At 44.1% G+C, this 20,522-nt stretch overlaps 1 protein-coding gene across 1 annotated transcript; it reads right to left on the bottom strand.

Annotated features, from left to right (window-relative positions):
- Positions 1-607: 607 nt before the first annotated feature.
- LOC144130353 (alpha-tocopherol transfer protein-like) lies at positions 608-20,066 on the bottom strand. The gene is made up of 5 exons (XM_077664283.1): positions 19,832-20,066; positions 15,238-15,489; positions 11,201-11,394; positions 3,514-3,624; positions 608-1,117 (listed from the first exon to the last, which is right to left on the bottom strand). The coding sequence occupies exons 1-5, from the start codon at positions 19,962-19,964 to the stop codon at positions 941-943; spliced, it is 867 nt and encodes a 288-aa protein (XP_077520409.1). The 5' UTR covers positions 19,965-20,066; the 3' UTR covers positions 608-940.
- Positions 20,067-20,522: the final 456 nt, after the last annotated feature.

Here is a 20,522-nt window from a genome sequence, read left to right as displayed (position 1 = left end):
CTCTGGCTGTGGGCCAGCGGCACTGATGTGATTTTAAGCGGCGCGATATAGCAGCGCTGTGGTGCCACCGGAGCCGTAGTCCAACTAGGTTTCCGGCTGACAGTTCCGGCCGACGACGCGCACTCACAAAGCGACGGTTTCCGGCAGATAGAAGTATGATTGATATCCTGACTTTCTCAGCGAGTAACGCTAAAACCATGGTGAAAAGAGATCGCTGGCACGATGAAGACAGTTGGTTCGAAGCGATAGCTTCACTACGCCATGTAAAGCCAATTACGCCGTGCCTGGCATAGCCCTGTACGGCGTATGCGCCGCGCAACAGGTGCAAGAAGTGCAAGAAATATTCGGGGGCTGCGCAAAAACAAGAGGGCACGCACACTATGTGATTAAAAAAACCGCTGTCCAAACCGGGAATCGAACCGGGTCCTTTGGCGTTCGAGACGGGACGTTTCAACTCCGCCTTGGCTGCTCTTTTTTTGTCTTTATTGCTCCGCAACGAAAGCTCGACATTTGTATGTGAAAAAAATGCGTGTCTAGTGAATGCACCGGTTTCTTGGAAACGTATCTTCAAGATGAATGCTGGGGCATACGTGAGTAATTGTGGGCATTTAAATTGCAGATGTCGGAATTAGGCGAGTACCATGGGTTTCCATTAAGATTCCTCTGTGCTTGGCGTGCAGTCGTAGCGCCATCCTGTATCACCCACTGAAACCCCCTTCGCCATGCACGGTGCTGGCCCGGAAGATGGCGCGCGTATCTTTTGAGTCTGCGCCTTCCCTGAATGTTGGTGTGCCATCTAAATCAGCGTGTCCTCGACCACGAGGTCTGCACCTTCCCTGAATGCTGGTGTGCCATCTAAACCAGCGGGTCCTCGACCACGAGGAAACGCTATCGCGTTCCGCCCTTAAGGCGGAGCTTAAGCTTCTCCAATTTTTCTTTATTATTTTTCCGAGCAGCACCGACCATACAACCGTTCGAAAAGTTCGGCCCTACTGCGGAGGAAAACGTCTTGGCGGTCGTAGTCGAAGCGTTCCCGTGTTCCGCCGAATTCAGCTGGTGTGATATCACGAGGACACATATCCCAAAGCTGCGTGGCGTCGTGCCCGACGAAGTGGATCTGAAAATTGGAAGTGAGAGAGAGAGAGAGCATTTTTGAATTTCCTACATAAATTATACACAAAGAATCGCAGAGGAATTACTGTCAGAGAAAACCGGTGCGCAAATAAACGTGCTGAAAAACTTCAATATCCGTTTAAGGTTATTTTTTGGGGTTGGTCATTTCGGTTTAAACAGAGAAACCCCAATTAAAGAACGCAGAAATTTTTTACGCGTTATTATTAGAAGCCTCGCCGAAAAAAAGATGTGTCGTCGGTCATAAAATTCGGCCATTGGCTGGAGGAAAGTGACGTCATCTGTCCGAAAGGCGCGTCGCTTCAGGGAAATCTGCCAAAAATTTATATCTAATAATGTAATTGGCAGTCCCTGTGAATTTTTGATATCGGGATTTAACAGAAAAGATAATATTTGTCGGATGCATGTCAGAAGCAGCTGGATATTGAGAGAAATAGCAGTAGGTCACAGTAGAACATGAAAAAGTAATGGAACCAAGAGTGCGGTTAGACAACAGTGTCTGTAATTCAGTAGCGTGGCTGGCAGACACGCCATTGAAGATTGTCGGGTAGTAGGGCCGTCTGCTTAGATGTATCAGTGGCTTAGGGTCATCGCTGGTTTGATTTTTGTTTCATTGCAGATAAGGACAATGACGACTTTTGGAACTCTAATACGCAACCGTCCACACGAAACCATGCATAAACGGCACGAAAATGTCGTTCCTTTGATGCCGCCAGCGTGCGGGCCATACCCCCAGTGGTCCTCTCGATCAGCGCACAGTGAAACCAGAACATGACAACGAGGTTTTAGTGGTACACTTCCCTATACGTTATTGTCTTATGGCCCGATCATTTACTTCTATATTTTTGGTTTCTGTTAAAAAAATTCGACTTTCCTATTTAAGGATAGCTATTAATATGACCGTTTATGTGTTTCTGCTGGGTGAGCTTCTGCTTCTAAAACAAAAAAAAATAAGGCCAAGGTTAAATTGTACGTCACTTTTAACCACACTGCGAAATTATGTATTGCGTCAAAAAAAAATTAGATGTAGATTATATATTCTCCGAAAAACAAACCCGAAAGTTGTGTTCTTAAATAAACACCGAAAGAAGGGTGTCGAATTTTCTGAGCGCAAAAAGCGTAAAGTCCAATCCCAGCTATGTTATTACACAAAGAATTGCCGTTCGCGTAGATGAGGCGGTGACAGATAATGTGCCGAAGTGATGTAATTTGTGAAAACTAGCTTAACAGGGATTATAACTCTCAGAACCGGCTAGTTGTTTCTCTTATGTGGAATTTGTTGAAAATGATTGCGTAGTGTGATTATTAATTGCACACTTCTTCGTGCTTTGCTTCTGTCGCGTAATCCCAATCTAATAAGCTGGCATCCTCATTCCTTAGGCTTTTACCGCAAATCGCAAAACTGGCCTTACAAAAATAGTCTATAAACTGTCTACAGACTTTTATAGACTATTGCCACCAATAGGTATTTCTTTTTGTCCATTCGTAGTCTATAGAAATTCTACAAAAAGTGTATGGCCATAAATCAATAGATTGTCTATAGACTGTCTAAAGAATTTATATTGCCTATAGAGTGTTATTTAGCGTTTGTCTACAGAGAGTCTATAGACTTTATAGATAGAAGTTTATGGACAGTCTATAGACCGTCTGAAGATTTTTGTGAGGGTGTTCTCCCAGACACACGTTTTTATTCAGATCATTCTTTTTAGGACCGCACTAAACAAAGAAGTGAGAGGTTTAGAAACTACGCATACTCTAGACTGTGAAAAACACAAATATTCAACTTAAAATAAAAGTTTCCCTGGCAGTGACCTAGAGGTCTGACGACACTCATTACGGCAGCATTGTTACACTTTTTGCACGATGGCATTTGTCGCTCTCACTCCTTCAGCAATCAGCTGTATTCGCCATTCATAGCCTCGGAACTAGACCGCTGTGTAGCCCGAACAACCTGCACACCGCCCGCGGCAATGCTGCATAAAGATTGAGGAATGCATAAGGCGTAGCGGAAAATAACTACTTGCTGAGGCAGGCATTGCTTTCGAACTCTATCACCCTTGCTTGCACTTTTTCTTTTCCGTCTCACCTGCTTGGTGCTTTCATCCGAAGAATAGTCGCGAGAAAAAATAATAATAAAAACTAAAGCAACGAGTCTTTAATGCGAACTGCACACCAATGTCGCAATCAGCCAAAGTTATCGGCTACTAAGTCTAATCCTGCGTTTTAGGAAGAAATACTTCACGCAAACAACTGTTTCATCGGAGGAAATGCATTTCGCAGAAATTTTAGGTATTGGAACAAGTCGACATAAAGCATCGGTTCTGTAAAATGCTGTCTGATGAACAAATGACAATAGTACAATGCGTGGCATGGAGATCTTACCCTAGTAAGGAGCTTACTCTTCAGGAAAGGTTTCACAGCAGTAAACAGGAATTCGGCCACCGGTGGGTGATTCACGATGTACACCGCCTTTATTCGCATTGGCACGCAATCCTGCAAATATTCATTGTAAATTTAGAGCAACTATGTCGGACATTTGGAGTGTTTAGAAATATTCGCTCAGAAGTAAATATGCAAGCATGCAAGGTTCTAATCAATCTATCTATACACAGAGTAGAGCGGGTAGTGCGTTTTGCACACACTCTGTTGTATGTTGTTTTATTTTTCTTGTTTGGATTTTAGCAGGGCACATAATACGACATAGCAGAATATAACTTGCGGGAAACAAAAACAAAGTAAAGACAAAGAACACTGCTTCAAATATCGACACAAACAACGCAGTAATTCAATAAAAAGCGGCGCAAAAGAGAGAGATATTTCAACCTGTAACAGAGCTAAGTGAGATAAGGAGCAATTAAAGGCACGGCTAAGTAACTTCGGTGTTAATCAAGTTAATCTATTCAGTTACGGTATTAATAAAAAAAGGAATATTTAAACTTGACGTTCCATAGCGCAAAACAAAAGGGAAAGATACTAGCGCTTATGCTTGCTCTTTCATTTTGTGCTATGGAACCCCATATGAAGTACTCACCATTCGGAACCGTCACCCTTCTAAGGAATATTTAAATCAATGCTTTTTTACTTTGAATGATGATGCCCCTGCTTCGCGGCATATCCAGAAAAAAATGCAATGATATCGGAGAGGTTAACTATGTAGTGCCCGTTTACAAGCTGATACACGAATTTTAGTTGGGAAACTCAGTTTCGCGGTGTTAATGGAGGCAAAGTGGCTTGCTTTAAATGTTTTGTTACTGAGGTGGGGGAAAAGCTATTTATAAGTGAAGCGAACTGCCTTTTTATTCACCCATTTGAGCTTTTTAATGTTAGTTTCCTTAAAACGATCCCAGATAACGGTTGCCTAGTGTAGTACTGGTCGTATATTTGGTATATTCGGTCGTACTGGTCGTATAATAGTGTTATATGTTAGTAAGAGAACGGTACTTGTGGACAGTTTTAAGGTTACTATGATAGAAAAAAATTACGACAGGCGTGCTACCAATATATTTATTTCTGAAGTAACAGAATACATGTACCTTGGGCTGTGGATAACTGAAAACCTCAAATGGAATCAAAACAATAAAACAATCACTTCATTTTTTTTTTCATTCCATTTGAGGTTTTCTATTAGCCACCACCCAAGGTATATGTACTCTATTACTTCAGATAAAGAAATATTGTTAGCCGAGTATTTGAAGTTATGATCACCCCTTTTGTGAGACATGCACATAAAAACAGTTTTCTGAAAATTTTCTAAGATCAGCTAATCTTCATACCAGCCAACCTCCTTCTGAAATGTATCAGTTAGCAGTATTTGATCCCAGGTGCTTTCTGTTTAGAGGTATAAACCGCAGTAGTATGCATACAATTTGATTTTTATGGCGAGATTCCTTACAACATCAATTACACAGAGGAGAACACGAAGAGGCCCTAGATAAATTGAGGATAATAAATTGATAAATTAGAAGCAGTACAAAACCGCGCAGCAGGATTTATATCAAGGCAGTACTCCAGACATGTCAGCATAACTCAGACAAAGAAACACATCGAACTGGAACCGCTACAGATCAGGCACCAGAAGCAAAGACTCAAACCTCTGCACTCAATATACACCGACACGACAGGCATTGATAAGGAAAAGTACCTCAAAACACCGCACTATATTTCTAACCAGACAGACCACAGTCTTAATATACGGGAAGTTACGCGCGAAATGACCTACAGAAAGTACTCATTTTTTTCACGTATCATTTATGACCGGAACAAGTTGCCAGCTGATGTTGTGAGTGCACATCGTGATGTATTTTTACGGCTAATCAATGATTAGTGATTTTACTGTTCTTTCAAGCCATTATTTGTTGACCGAATGCCCTATTGCTCCTCCTTTTGTATATTTTTGTTCAACTTATCGTGACGCATTTCTCCTTTGTCTTTCGCTCCCTTCACTTTTTTGTTCTCTCGCTCATGAGAATTTTTGCTGTTTAACTGCTCGTCACTTTATTGTTGTACCTACCCCTTTCTATAATTCTTCGGCACTGCAGGGTGTACTGAGAATAATAAAATAACCGAGCTCTGTGGAATGCCGGAGTGAACGGAAAGATTCTTAGACTCGTTATCTTTAAAAGGAACGATTTCTTTAGTTGTTCCAAGTTGTTCTGAAATCTGATTAATTATTCGGTTATTTTAAAGGACTTCGTTTAATTTATGAAGAATTTTGTGACCAGAGACCGTCGAAATCTTCAGAAAGGTCCGTAAATCTGGCGTGTCTGTTACAGTTATTGATAGTATTGGCGTAATCATGCACTCCTTGTACCAACTATAGTACTGTTGAGGATGCATTTCCGAAATCCATGCTGATTGATAAAATGCTACATTTTTAACAATTCCAAAAGGCGATTCTCAGTGATGTGTTTCAAGCTTTTACATGCAGTTGACGTTAATGAAAGAGGGCGGTAGTTCTCAACGCACTCCTTATTCCCGGTCTTATGGAGTGGCTTGACTATGGCGGTCCTCCTGCCGCACGGCACTTGGCCGAGGCGCAAAGATTTCACAAGGAAAATACGTAAATATTTCGACACTCATTCTGCATATCTTTTCAGGAACCCACTCGGATTGTCGTCATGGCCAGAAAATGGTCTCTTGTCTACATTAAAAATCGTTTTGAGAATGCCATGTTCAATTATCTGAAATCAAGCATAGAAGATAGGTCTGTATCGTAACACAGTGAAACGTGAATATCTAGCGGAAAAAAATATCGTGCGTTGCGTTGGGCGTTAAGATGTGTGTTAAATACGTTTGCGATTTCTTTGTTTTCATGAGTCAGCGTGCAATTTACTTCAAACACATCACACCCTTTCGATTTGGAGTTAATGCGTCTCCAAAATTTTTGTGGACCTGATGCGATGTAACTGGGCAGCAAATCACCATAATAGCGCTGCCTGTCACATCTCACTTTTTCTTTAAGCTTGGAAATTAATTTACGAAACTTCCTTTTCGTTGCTAAGGAAATTTCGCGCTTTTATGTTTTTCTTTAATCGTTTCAGCTTTCTTTCAAACGAAGTGTCTCACGAGAAATCTAGGGGTAAACATTTTTGTAATTCGTCGTACAAAATAGTTAATGCAGTAATTTGTAATGCTTTTAAATTCTACCCAACGTTCATTTATTTCGCGTTGCAAATTCATCATAATTAAACACACGTTTTTAATAAATCAAACGTCGTCTTCCCGATAGAAATCAGGGAAAGATAAACGCTCGAGCATTTTGTCTAGTGTTTTTTTTTTTCAAGCTTAGGCTTAATATTACTGCTTGGTGGTCCTAGCTCACTTCCTGGATGTACCTTGCAGCTTGCTTTAGCATCGATGGATCCGCTTACAGAGAATAAGCCCAGAATTGACTTAGAACATATGTGAATTCTGGTAGTCCTTTAGAACTTTAAGCATATAATATATAAATGCAATGTTTAGTATTGCCACTCTGATGAGATCGTGTTTTGCGAGCGAGAAAGACGGCGAATGTATGTTTGATAAATCAAAATCCCCTGAAAGGATGATTCTGTAATTTATTCTGATATTATGTTGCAAGTAATTGGAACGTGCTGTTGGGCTCGTTGGTGCGATACTTTAGACATGGTGGTTGCAATACTTCAGACATGAGGTGTGTGTGTGTGTGTGGTGTGTGTGTGTGTGTGTGTGTGTGTGTGTGTGTGTGTGTGCGCGCGTGCGTGTGCGCGTGTGTGTGTGTGTGTGTGTGTGTGTGTGTGTGTGTGTGTGTGTGTGTGTGTGTGTGTGTGTGTGTGTGTGTGTGTGTGTGTGTGTGTGTGTGTGTGTGTGTGTGTGTGTGTGTGTGTGTGAGTGTGTGTGTGTGTGTGTGTCCACCATGTCTCAAGTGTTACACCAACTAGACCGACAACACATCTACTTAAGCATATTTCTTCTGCGGGCCCGTCTTTGTGTGTTCCTTCATCCTACCCTCAAGTGGACGCTTTGGTTTGCGCTCGTCCCGTACCCTGTCTTGTGTGTGCGTTTCGCGCAACCACCATGTCTGAAAAATGTTGCAAGTATTTCTCCAGTTCCTCTAACATAAAAACTTTCGAGTGTGGTTGTCTGCCATATCACCTATAATGCACCTAATGTCATTGTAGTAAGTCTTACAAAAATACCTTCAACGTCTTGTATACTCTGCATTCGGCGGAACTTAAGTGAATACTTTAAAATAGTACTCTCCCTGATATCCTGAGTAGTTTGGGACGTTAAATTCCCATAACCAAGCCGAAAAGAATACTGACACCTCCAACTCTTTCTTTCCTAGTCGCGCTATACCCAGTAGGAACAAGCTCACTATCATATATCGGGTCATTTAGTGAGGTTTCTGACAGAACTTTGACAAGGGCTTGCGAAAGGACAAGAGCCTCCAACTCGGAGACCTTGTTAATTACACTCCTACAATTCAAATTTATTATCTTCTAGCATCGGACATTAAGGTTTTGGTTACCGCATACTTTTCCTTCATCCCAACAATACAAGATACCACTGATGCTCAGCATATTATAGACCAGATTCACTTTTCAGCCTGCTTCTCTTTCTCGTCCTAAACTTTTTCACAGCTTCTGCCTTATGTCGTGAACCCTGTAGAAAAAGTCTTCTGATAGAGATACTTCTGTGCTTTTTAGCTTATGGACCGTTTTCAATATGGACATTTTCTTCGCAGTAGTCTGGAATTTTCAAAATAACAGGATGCCTATCTGGTCCTAAAGCCCCAAAACCTGACATTCAGGTTTCGGGACTGTTGAATCCATATTCTCAACCTGCATGACTAGAGCATTGAGTTTCTTTTACTCCTCATCGGTGCCACTGATACGCTTAAATATTCTAGTTAGCTTGTTTTTAATTTATTTACTGTATGGCCTCAGCTGTCGAACTGATCATTTTTGGCCTTCAAATATTTTGAAGAATATTTCCGTCTCAGAAAGCCCACGATTGGCCCCGATATCACCTTAAGATAACAGATCAGCGATGGCCGTCAAAACACAGTCCAAAAACCTCTAAACATACAGTGGGCGAGGAAACAGTTCGATTGTAATCAGAATAAACGTTAAACAATAAAGCCCTTCCCGTACCACCTCGCGAAATATAGCCGTCGTCGTTCACTGCTGCTAGGGTGTGGGGACGTGCGCATAATATTCTTCATTTTCCGTATCTTCTGAACAAATGGAGTGAATTTGAATACGGCAGGATGCCTCTTAAAGCAAAAGCTTTACCGGTCTAGCGGCGCCGACTTCGCCGTGGGCTGCAGTTTGACCTTCATTTGATCCGAGCTTCATTTGACCAGGGCATTTGACCGCCGCCGTCGGCTTGGCGCATGCGCTCTCCACAGCAGGAGTCGCCGCCTGACTACGTGACTCGCCGCGAGCCTGGCTAAGAGGAGTGCCGCGCTGGCCTAGGCAGTGCGAGCTTGTCGGTGCATGACAACGAGGCCGGACCGTCTTCTCTGAGCGTTGCGCGGGAGGCTTTGAGGCGCTGTTGGAAAGCGGCGTCTGAGCATCCGGCGGATATCGCCCGGCGAGCTGCTTCACTAAAGAGGGTCAGGAATACAAAGCGCGCGAAGCTGGCGTCAGAGACTGAGGAAAAGCGAGCTGGCGCGCATGCGCATGCGAGTACAGACGCCATGGGGGAGAACGCGGAGGAGCCTGCGTGCAGTGCACGCGCGCAGTACTACCGAAGCCAGGCAGAGTCTGAGCTTCCAGCCGACAAAACTACTTCACCGACCATCGGGCACTGTTCCTAGCAATAAAGGACAAAAATAAAGAGTGATACCATAGCTCAACGACTGTGCCTAACTGTCAACAATACTCTCGAAAGTGTGATTAACCAACCTTCACCGCAGCATAATAAAAGCTTTCTCTTGCATTACAGGCTTAGCCGCAGTTAAGCTAGAGCCATTTTTTTTTTCACTTTAGTATAGCTGACATTGCGTCACATGTTGTAGCAGTTGGCTTCTGATGAACATGTTGTTAAAAGCGTCGCTACACCTCGGAGAACATCTTGTTTCTCCTCCTGATGGTTGGCAGACCAGCTTCCTCATTCCGCTGTGCGCGTTCGCTGCGCCTCGCTAGGTGGAGACCACTATGAGAGGTTTCGCATCAGGTGCTTCCATTTCAACGCATTCATTTTTCGACCAGAGGGAACTAGGTGTTTGTACTCTTGCTATTTAAACACTGGTGGAAACAAGGCATGTGAGCGATAAGATGTATGCGAGAAAGACGGAAATATAAGCAGCCGTTGGGATATAGTAGTTAGACAGCAAAAACTCTAGGCTTAGTCATACAAGAGCCGAAATAAGCATTACGAGAATACCAAACCTATAAGAACCAGGGAAAATAAAATTGCGCTCACTGAAGAAGATATTAGAACCCCGTGTAAAGAAGGCAAAAGTGAAGCGCGCCAGATTATAAAATAATTGGCATAAACAAGTGGGAATAAATAAGTGCAAGAAGCACTGAAGAGCAATTCAGTAACTAAAAGGATGAATTTCATCGCATGCTTCAGGGCTTCAAAAAAGTGCAACCATAGACCTAATGGTTTTGTAAAGAAAACTAATGTTCAGTTCCCTGAGTAACCGAACAAGAGTTTATGATAGGTAGTCGGGGACTGCAAAAATATGGGGGCAAATTTATACAGGCCGAGGAAAATCCTCAGGTCCTGACGATTAAAGCGAAATCACCATTAAAACAGCAAGGTTCTGTGTGCATTTGGCAGGCACCCAGTTTACGAACAGCAAATGATCTGTACTGTCTATCAAAACATAAGTTTAGAGAACTTGTGAACTAGCAGTGCTGACCATGGGGCCGAAATATTTATTTCAGTCCGGACATTGCTTGAAGTAAATTGAGGACAACGCAGTCAGTCAATTAAAACCAGATGACAGCGGTAACGTTCAGATGCAGGATGAGACCAATGTGAATAGAAAAAGAGAAGTGAGGCAAACCTGTCTCAGATGAAATTAACAGGAGAAAATTGGCTTGAGGAGGACATGCGATGCCAACAGAGAATCGATGGCATGTTAGAGCAACAGAGGGGATGTGAGTTGAGGTTAGAAAAGTTAGAAGGAAAGGTGACGGGATGGAAGTTCCCGGGAGATAGTGGCCACAGCTAGCTTAGAAAAAGGAAGAGACATGTTTGTCCTGCAATGGACGTATCCTGTCTGAAAATGATGATGACAGTATCTTTCGGTCAATTGTTTTCAGTGTGGTACAACAAAAAAATAGGGGTGTGTGGTTAAAGCTTGCAGCAAATGGGTCTTCTATTTGCTTTCTTAGGCTCCTATTTGTCTTGTCTTGAGTGTGGCCTGCTTTGATTGCAAGTTTACGCTATTACAGCGCTCACAATGAATCATAAAATTTCTTGCTTGAGTGAACAGTAAGTTTTCATGTATAAACATAATGTATAAAAATGTTTATTCGACAGCCACTGATTTAACCTGTCTGGCAGGCGATGCTCTTTAAGAGCATGCTAAAACCCTATGACTGGTACACGTCAATATTACCCTTAGGCATAAAAACACCACCATTCTTACCTGCGTGATCTGAGCCAACTTAATCAACAACGACGGCGTCAGCTGAGTCAGGTGGTGGAAGCTTAAGCCCTTCAGGTCTACGATGCCAGCTGCGCCATTAATTTGTGTGGAGTCCTCAAGAGCATATCTTCCAGCCAACAGGAACGCTGTTCTGATCAAGTCTCTGAAGGAGCACACGCTAGGTTTCCAGGCACCTGCAATGCAGATTTGGTAGTATTAATGCAATCATGCGAGCACAAAACTTACCAAAACACATCTGAGCTTTCTGTAAGCTGAGTGATGGAAGCAGATCATGTAAAAATGTATTTTCAAAATCGATTAATTGAACGCGCGTTGCGCATCAGGAGAAGGAAGTGCCTCTTCACTTAAAAAAACCGTGCTCATAACCGTCACAACGGTTCAGTTCGCTCATACGCAAAAGCGTCGCCCACTGATGGTTTTCCTCACTCCGACCACCTTATACGCGCGAAGTTTTTTTTTACTTTACCAGGGCACTCAATTCTGTCCTCATATATATATATATATATATATATATATATATATATATATACCAAAAGTGATTTCTGGCAGCTGATTTGGTGAATATAATATAAAATCACCAAAATTGAAGAAACATAACAGAATTTAATTCACAACGTTTCGGCTGGAGGACCAGCCTTTTTCGACCAGCTGGTCCTCCAGCCGAAACGTTGTGAATTAAATCCTGTTATGTTCCTTCAATTTTTGGTAATTTTATATATATATATATATATATATATATATATATATATATATATATATATATATATATATATATATATATATATATATATATATATATATATGTATATATATATATATATATATTTGCTGATTGCTAACACTCGAAACGCCCGTACGTTGCCATGTCTGTATAAGCATTCACTATGCACCATGCACTCACCGATTCGTTTTTCATCAGTTGCTGCGCTTCCACAGTCTTGTTTAGCGGCTAACTTCTCCTCTATATCGCAGTACTAGGAGAATACATTGCTAATTTAATCCTTCAAGTGCAAGTAGACTCGTGCACTTTCTTACAAACGTCCTTCCCCACGCCTCGACGAAGCGCTTAACATGAATTTTAGAGCTATGCTCTTGCAGTGGTGGAAACTCTGCCTGACATGGTATTTATTCTATTGGTCAGTGCAAAAAAAAAGTATTAGACCTGCGACTAAACCAGGTTAGTATTCGTCGCATGTATCATTCCCTTCGTTCTGATGTATGATCTCCAGTGTGTGGCAAATGAAAAGGAGCTGAAATGTTTCCTAAAAGAAGTCCTCGACTTTAATACATGAAAAGCAAAAATGAATTTTAAGCAGGAAGAAGTAAAAGTTGAAGGAAGAGTAGTAAAACATGCAGCCCATGACCGTTTTCTTCAATGTTTTTCAGGTTTTTGAGTTTGCGCTCGACCCACTTCGATCTTCTCGATAAAATTTGTGGCTCTTTAATGAACCGCGTAAAGTAATTACCCTTAAAAACTTTGGCGAAAAAAATTTCCTTGTCATGTGACAGCCCTTTGAATTTCTCAGAGGAGTGCAAAAGTTGGTGCCAGGAAAAAGTTTAAAAATCAAATATTTTGCTGTTTCCCTCGAAAAATTATAAAGTTAATGATTATGCATTGGGGTTTTTATTCGCGGAGCAAAAAATTTGTAGCGCAAATTTGTGTGTTGTTTTATTTGATTATTTTTTCACAAAAACACCGTTTTGCAATTGTTTAATACTCTTTTGCGACATTTGAGAGCAACATAACATGCTTTTCCTTTTCTTTATATTGTGTACAATCTCATCAAAATGATTTAAAGTATGATACAATGCAGTATATTTCATTAATAAAGTCGAACTTAAAGAACGAGTGCTGTGAAGCATTTTCAGGCATAATATTCGCAAAGTGGCGTTCCTAGTAGAAATAGAATTTCTAGCTCAATTAATAGCACGTTGCATTGAAATTTTGCCAAGCGATTTTTATCGGAGGCTTTCTTGTTTTAAGCGAGAAAAAAAAACTGAATTTCAGCGTCGCACCTCGAGCCATGGTTGCCCCTTGCCACCACTGCACTGCTCGGCACGCTTTTGCCGGTTCCTGAGAGTCGTACTCTGCCCGGCAAGCGCGCTGCAGCAAACATTAAAGAGATAAGAGTGCTACAGGGGGCTCCGTGTCGTCAACGGAGCCTGTGTGTTGGCCGGCTGGAAAATCAAAATCGGCCCACGGCACCATGACTACTATCGCGACGGCTTAATCGCAGTGGCTGAGTACGCATGACGTAGGGGAACGAAATTCTGTCTCTAGGCGGCGCAAAGCGCTGTTGTGACAGCGACAGCAAGGTGGCTTTAGTAGGTTGCACGCTGTATGTAGGACACCAGCTACTTTGTGACTTCGACAGTTGTTATGGAGACAACCAAAGAACCGATGCAGGCAAGCCACTCTGCGGGCTTTGAAAATCGCCGTGGAGGTGAGCCACTATATTTCAGTTATCCTCTGGCTATAAGCGTAATTTCGACCGTACATTAAACTATTAGATTGGAACTACATGAGGCTATGCTCCTCGCGACGCGACGTACGATGCTGCGCGTGTGCCGCTGGCACACGTCACGAAGCCAAGAGCCTTAGCTATAGAAAAGCGCGTTTTCATTGCAGCATCAGTTGCTACCGCTTCAACTTTCAGTCGCCTCGCGTTATCGGGAATGTATGACCGCAATAGTACCCCATCAGGATTGATAAATATGTTGAAGAAAATCGCTCTGTGATAATACACAAGCGCAGTGGTGCTAACTATATCTTAAGGTGCTGATACTATTAATAACTGATCGAGATATAGGCCACAACATATTTTCGGTTCCTACTAGCCGCCGCGTTGGCTGAGTGGTTATGGCGCTCAGCTGCTGACCCTACAGAAGCCAGCTCGAGTCACGCCTCGGTGGCCACGGCGAAGGCCGTGCTCTGCAGTGCAGTGGCGGAACGTGCCAACCATGGCTGGAGGTGCAGCGCTGAATTTTAGAAATTTTTTTTCTGGCTTAAAACAAAAGAGGCTCCGATAAAAACGCTGAGCAAAATTTCAATGCAATTAGCTATCAGTTGAGCTACAATTTATATTTTTACTAGGAACGCCTCTGTACGACATTTATGCCAGAGAACACTGCGCGCGCAGCACATTTTTTTATGTTCGACACTTTTTCTGAAATATACTGCGTTATATCATACATTAAACAATTTAATCAGATAGTAGATACTATAGAGAAGCGGCGAAAATTGTGATGTTGCTCGCGAATGTAGCGAAAGAGTATAAAATAGCAGAAACGGTGTTTTTTGGCGAAAAATATTGACATAAAGCAAGAAAAAAACTTTGCGCTACAAAATTTTTGTCTCTGTGACTAAACTCTACAATGTATATTAATTATCTCAAATTTTTCAAGCGCACAGTAAAATATTTGATTTTTTTGTAATTTTTTTGTGAGCAGAAGCTCTCGTACGTTTGACATGGAATGACCCTGGTTCAAGTAATATATAAATAAATGAAAAGGCCAGAATAGTACTTTAGAAACGCTGAGAAAGTTGCAAGAAATCAATAAAAATCATCAGAAAACTTAGAATAGACCACAACGGAGAGATAAAAGTATTTTAATAGGCACACCGCTTTCTTTGAATTCTACCGGAAAGATAAAAACTCGTAGTCAGTCTACAGCTGAGAAATAAACATATAGTGAAAAGACTGACAGGAAAAGCGTCTCCAGTATCCATTTAAGGCTTTTAGCCGTTTACTCACAGAGGTTAAACAGTCACATCCCGACAGAGAAAAATCCTGATATTCTTCTGACGTCGTAAGCAATTTTAAGCTGAAAAGTAAATAAATTCAAATACGTGTCGTACTTTTCTCAGAGAACAATGATAATGATGATGGCGATAACAATAATAATTCGTCTAGACTGTCCCAATGTGCTGAGATAGACGCAGTGAAGTGACGTGGTGCGTGTGATACCCTTCATTTCGAAATTTGCTCTTAACAAATGGTTCATTCAAAACCAACCTAGCCTCATGAGTGCTACCCTTCTTCCAAAGGCATCCGGTTGGGGAGAGACCATTAGCAGTTCGTGTTCATGGCAAACGGTCTTGATGGGAACGTTCGCTGGTGTGAGGTCTTCGAAGAACTCTGGAAGGTCTCGGCGCACCTGGGAGAATTTTTTTACCATCTCGAAGGCCTCTTGGACGCAGTACTTCCGGGCACGAAGGAACGACATCAGAAATTCGTCGTCTGTAGGGATATTGAGTGATGAAGTCCCTGCAAGTTAATAAGAAACACAAAATCACTGGGCTACTTTTTAAAAGCCTATTTTTCTCGATTTATTTTTCACCCTTATTTTAGTGGTAACAACCATTTTCTGACTGTCTGAATTTCACAGATATTGATAATCGAGATGGCGCTGTCCAATGTTCGAGGGGCAAATGAAAAAATGGAAGAAAACACCTCTACGAGGTACAGCCATTACTGCGAAGTGTACCGCGAGAACACGTGATGACCCCGACACCCGAACGCCCCGACGGATGAATAGATGTATGAAGTATACTCTGAAGTATACTGGTGAAGTATACTCTTTCCTCTTGCGAATTGTTTGGGGAATCTCGGTCTTCGCGCCGCACTGCTTAAACCCACCCACCCACCCACTCGCACACCCGCCTGCCCGCCCGCCCACCCATCCGCCCGCCCACCTGTTCGTCCGTCCGTCCGTCCGTCCGTCCGTCCGTCCGTCCGTCCGTCCGTCCGTCCGTCCGTCCACCCATCCATCCATCCATCCATCCATCCATCCATCCATCCATCCATCCATCCATCCATCCATCCATCCATCCATCCATCCATCCGTCCGTCCGTCCGTCCGTCCGTCCGTCCGTCCGTCCGTCCGTCCGTCCGTCCGTCCGTCCGTCCGTCCATCCATCCATCCATCCATCCATCCATCCATCCATCCATCCATCCATCCATCCATCCATCCATCCATCCATCCATCCATCCATCCATCCATCCATCCATCCATCCATCCATCCATCCATCCATCCATCGAGCCTCTTCTAGGACGTACAGATTACCATCATCTAAGAGATTCTCCGAGCAGCAAATCTGGTCGAACACGACAGCTTCAAGGTTTACTTAGGGGGCGGTGCGGCAGTGTCTTGTCACTCCATTTTTATCTGCACAGGTCTGGTTTGGCGCGTTTTTTTTTTTTGGCGTGAACAGTGAACAGTAATCTATTCAACATAACTGGCTGTTCGGTCGCCGCTTGTCCTCTGAGAAGGAGGGTCCCTTTCTACGAGCTTGGCCTTTACTAACTGTCATTTGGCGCCATCATATCGGACACAGCTACAGGACTGTTTATGCCGCCGTTCAAAATTTCTTGTGGGAATCACATCGACATGCCTTGATAAATTTTACAGCGTTACCCTTTCTGCCTTAGTTAATTTCATTCCACTGCCTACCTTTGATAAGACGCTCAGTTGTTCAGCCGTGCGCGTTACTACCTATCTTTCTTGATTTTTTGTTGGTTTCAATTTTAAGCGCTGCCGAGAGTTGGGCGAGTTTGTGTGCGTCCATGATTAAAAAAATAGCGCGAAAGGAACATGAAGGACGGAAAGAACTACACAGACAAGCACTAGCACGCGGAGTTGCGAGTTAGCGCTTGTGTGTGTGTGTTCGTTTTGCGCTATTTTTTGATTTTGGTCTTAATTTCCCACCTTTTCCACAAAAATTCTGAGCTGATTAGCCTTTCAATGCCTTTCGATTCTTGGCCGTTCAGCCAGTGTGGGTATTTGCCAGTTGTTGTTAGGACAACAACAACTTCCGTTGGCATTCGTCTGCCGTACTGGCCGAGCCCATTAAGCGCCTTCTATTTCCAACCTCATTAGCTACGTGACCGTGGTGGAGGTGCGAGCTCTACACCCTGATGCTTGCCAAACGCCTCCTAGAAACTTCTCCCAGAAGCCGCCGCCGTCTTCTGGAACTGCCCTTGAAATTTGGCACCCTACTTGCAGAGGCATCCACGCATCAACAATTTGAGCCTCGTTCAATGGCGCAGGCAAGCTCGTCCCACCTAACGATTCTGCAGCCCCGTGCGCCGGTCAGTTTCCACGACGTGACTTTGTTGACGTCGAAGACAAGCTTGACTAATATGAGCAGGTGTCCAACCTCAACTAGCGAAGCCCTGCGCAGCGAAGCCCTGCGCAAAAGCTGCGCGACATTTACTCGATGCTCACAGACGGAGCCAATACATGGTGCGAGAACACGGAGGAAAATCTTCGAAGTTGGGATACATTTCGCCAGCAGGTTGAGACGGCCCTAGAAAGGTCAGAAGTTAGCATTCCGTGCTGCCTCCTGCGTCGAATGTGCAATACCGCCCGTTGCCACACGCAGCTCTGCCGCCGTCCTCCTACCAGCGTCCACAGCAAGGACCCACCATATCGCAAACTCGAAAGGCGAACTTTTCGCGCACGTTTAATCAGCAGCCGCTCCTTTACCACTGCGGAGCTGCCGGCCACCTGTATAGCCTGTACCCCTACCGCGAATTCAGGCTCCGGGAATTTCCACGGTACGCCGCACGTCCGCGCACTGGCGAGCGACCCCGTAATATTGAGGAGTACCTGGCTGCCCGAGAAACCTCACCTGCAGACCCACCACGGTGTGCTGGGGAGGGCGGCGTCCAAGTCAACGCCGGGAAACTGAAGGCGGCTACCTTAGTTGGGAATGTTGCTGTCATCTGATGTCCCGAAGACTCCACAATGTCGCCACAGCGCAACTGCGTGACATGCCAGCGTAGCGTGGTTCCGTGACACCTAATTCTCCTCACGGCGACGAAGACGGTAGTGCTGACATCCCCGTTCGCTCTGACAGGCACCCAACGACAGGTTTAGTGTACTTAGGCGCAGAATTTTCCATAATGAGCAAGATCCTCGCGGGTCAGTTGACGAAGAGGAACACAGAATGGAAGGACTTGCAAGTATGTACTGATGGCGATCACCTCATGGCGCCGATAGAAAGGTACACTGCACGAGTCCCTGTTGCCAACCCTGCAGTCTTGGTTCTACTTCACTGCTGCAAAGTTTTAATACTCAGAGTTGAATCTTTGCGAGGGCATGGCGCCGTCTTTATTATCCCTGGCTGTCTCATAACATTTTCGACGCCTGCATCGGCTTTAGCAGGCACCCAACGACGCATCGCGCCCTTGCACATGATCGACGAGTTTGTGACAGTGCCGCCACGATCGTGTCCGCTCGTTACCGTGTGGCGTGATGACCCGTGCAGTAGTGACGGAGTTGCTGAACAGAACACTATTCTTGTGTTGCACCATGGTATACGTTGCGACAGGAATCCTACGTTTAACCAATGGCCTGGCGGTTGCACTTCTCACAAGCTTCAGCAACGAACGGCAAGAACAATAACCGCAGTATACTAGTTTGTGTTGATTACCGGAAACTTAAGCAGGTGACAAGAAAGACCGTTACCTCGTATTGAGGAGTCTCTTGACACAGTGGGGCACGTGCACTACTTTAGTCGCTTGGCGTACAACGCGGTTATTATAAAATAAAAGTTGATGAGCGGGATCACGAGAATACAGCGTTTCTGATGCCTGCTAGACTTAAATAACTCAAATTCCACCTTTTCGGATTGTGCTTGTCTCCACGGACATTACAAAGAATTCTGCCCACTGTTTCATCTGGTCCAAAATTCCAAACGTGCTTTCTACCTAGACCTGACCAACTTGCGGGACCCCCTGGACACCTTGCACGTTGGAGCTTACGTCTTCAAGAGTTTGTCATTCCCTTCGTATACAAATGCCAGCAAAATAATGCTGATTGCTTGTCACGGCCTCCAGTAGAGGTTCAGCGGGAAGATGAAGAACCGTGTCTGCTTCTTATCGCATAACCGTAGACGCAGTAACTGTTTCGGAGTAGCATCGTCAGGACCCGGCGCCAAAAGCGACCGCTGATTTTCTAGAAGCGTACGCCGTCCCTTGGCAAGAGCGCAGTCCTCCTTCTATATGAGCACCGACGTTTCGTACAGAATAATCCTCGTCGTTACAGAACCTCTCCGAGAGGAATGGTTGCAGGCGTGTCAAGAAGGGCCGATCGCCAGTCAGGACTCTGGCTGGGGACCAAACAAAGATATTACGGGCGCTTGGGACGACAGTGCGACAATAAGTCCGCACGTGCCACTGTATACAGCGGCTAAAAACACCACCTGTCACGCCAGCTGGATTATTACATCCAGCACAAGTGCCACGAGTGCTACTTAAGCAAGTTGACATGGAACTTCTGGGCCCTTTTTCATGTCCCAAGCAAAGGAAACGGCAGATGTATATAAATTGTCAAAAAGGAAGGGAAATATACGTGCAAAAAGATCGAAAGACAAACAACTGGTGCAACATTGATAACTACTCTGTCGCTGGAGGTGTAACGCAAATAAGCAAATAAATTTATAAATGAATAGACGCTGCCCATTAAGATGCTAGTCCTGGCCAGTGTAGAACTTTAAATCTTGCTGGTTCCTGCATTCAAGTTCCATGCATTTGGCCAGAATGAAAATAAGGATTATGAAAAGCAGCAGGCAACAAAAAGATAAGAACAGCGAAAAAACGTACCTTCTATGAGTCGCCGTAAGTACTGCAGGGACTTCATCTTTGTTTCTGGTGTCTCGCCAAGTTCAAGCCTGGCCGTTTCTTCGAGGTTCGGCTTTGGCCTTCGTGGAGCTGGTGCCTCTGCTGCCTCTTCCATAGTCACCACTGCAATCGTCGAGGCGGAAACGGTTTTCTGCTTTTCCTCCCTACCCGCCGCGGTGGCTCAGTGGTTAGGGCGCTCGACAACTGATCCTGAGTACCCGGGTTCGAACGCGACCGCGGCGGCTGCGTTTTTATGGAGGCAAAACGCTAGGCACCCGTGTGCTGTGCGATGTCAGTGCACGTTAAAGATCCCCAGGTGGTCGAAATTATTCCTGAGCCCTCCACTACGGCACCGCTTTCTTCCTTTCTTCTTTCACTCCCTCCTTTATCCCTTCCCTTACGGCGCGGTTCAGGGGTCCGACAATATATGAGACAGATGCTGCGCCATTTCCTTTCCACAAAAACCAATTATTATTATTATATGTTCCTCGCTATTTTGGACTTGACTTGAGCAGCCGAACTAGCTGCTGCCTTGTTCTTTTTTCAAGGCTTACGGCAACAAATGTGGAACTGGTGTGATGTAACTTGGAGTGTTCACATCGTACATATAATCTCTAATGCGAACCACCGAATGCTTGGCTGTTCAAGACAACTTTCCAAAGCACCTTCTTCC

Source organism: Amblyomma americanum, chromosome 4 (genome assembly GCF_052857255.1).
Source record: "Amblyomma americanum isolate KBUSLIRL-KWMA chromosome 4, ASM5285725v1, whole genome shotgun sequence".
NCBI lineage: Eukaryota > Metazoa > Arthropoda > Arachnida > Ixodida > Ixodidae > Amblyomma > Amblyomma americanum.
Note: the sequence above shows the minus strand (reverse complement) of the source record. Positions and strands in the feature narration are given on the sequence as shown.

Bases quoted from the DNA above. Each gene is read 5' to 3' on its own strand.
- LOC144130353 (XM_077664283.1), bottom strand. From the start codon at position 19,964: ATGGAAGAGGCAGCAGAGGCACCAGCTCCACGAAGGCCAAAGCCGAAC. The intron at 15,490-19,831 runs GTACGTTTTTTC...ATTAACTTGCAG, and splicing joins CTTACGGCGACTCATAGAAG to GGACTTCATCACTCAATATC. The intron at 11,395-15,237 runs GTTGGTTTTGAA...TCTGCATTGCAG, and splicing joins GGTAGCACTCATGAGGCTAG to GTGCCTGGAAACCTAGCGTG.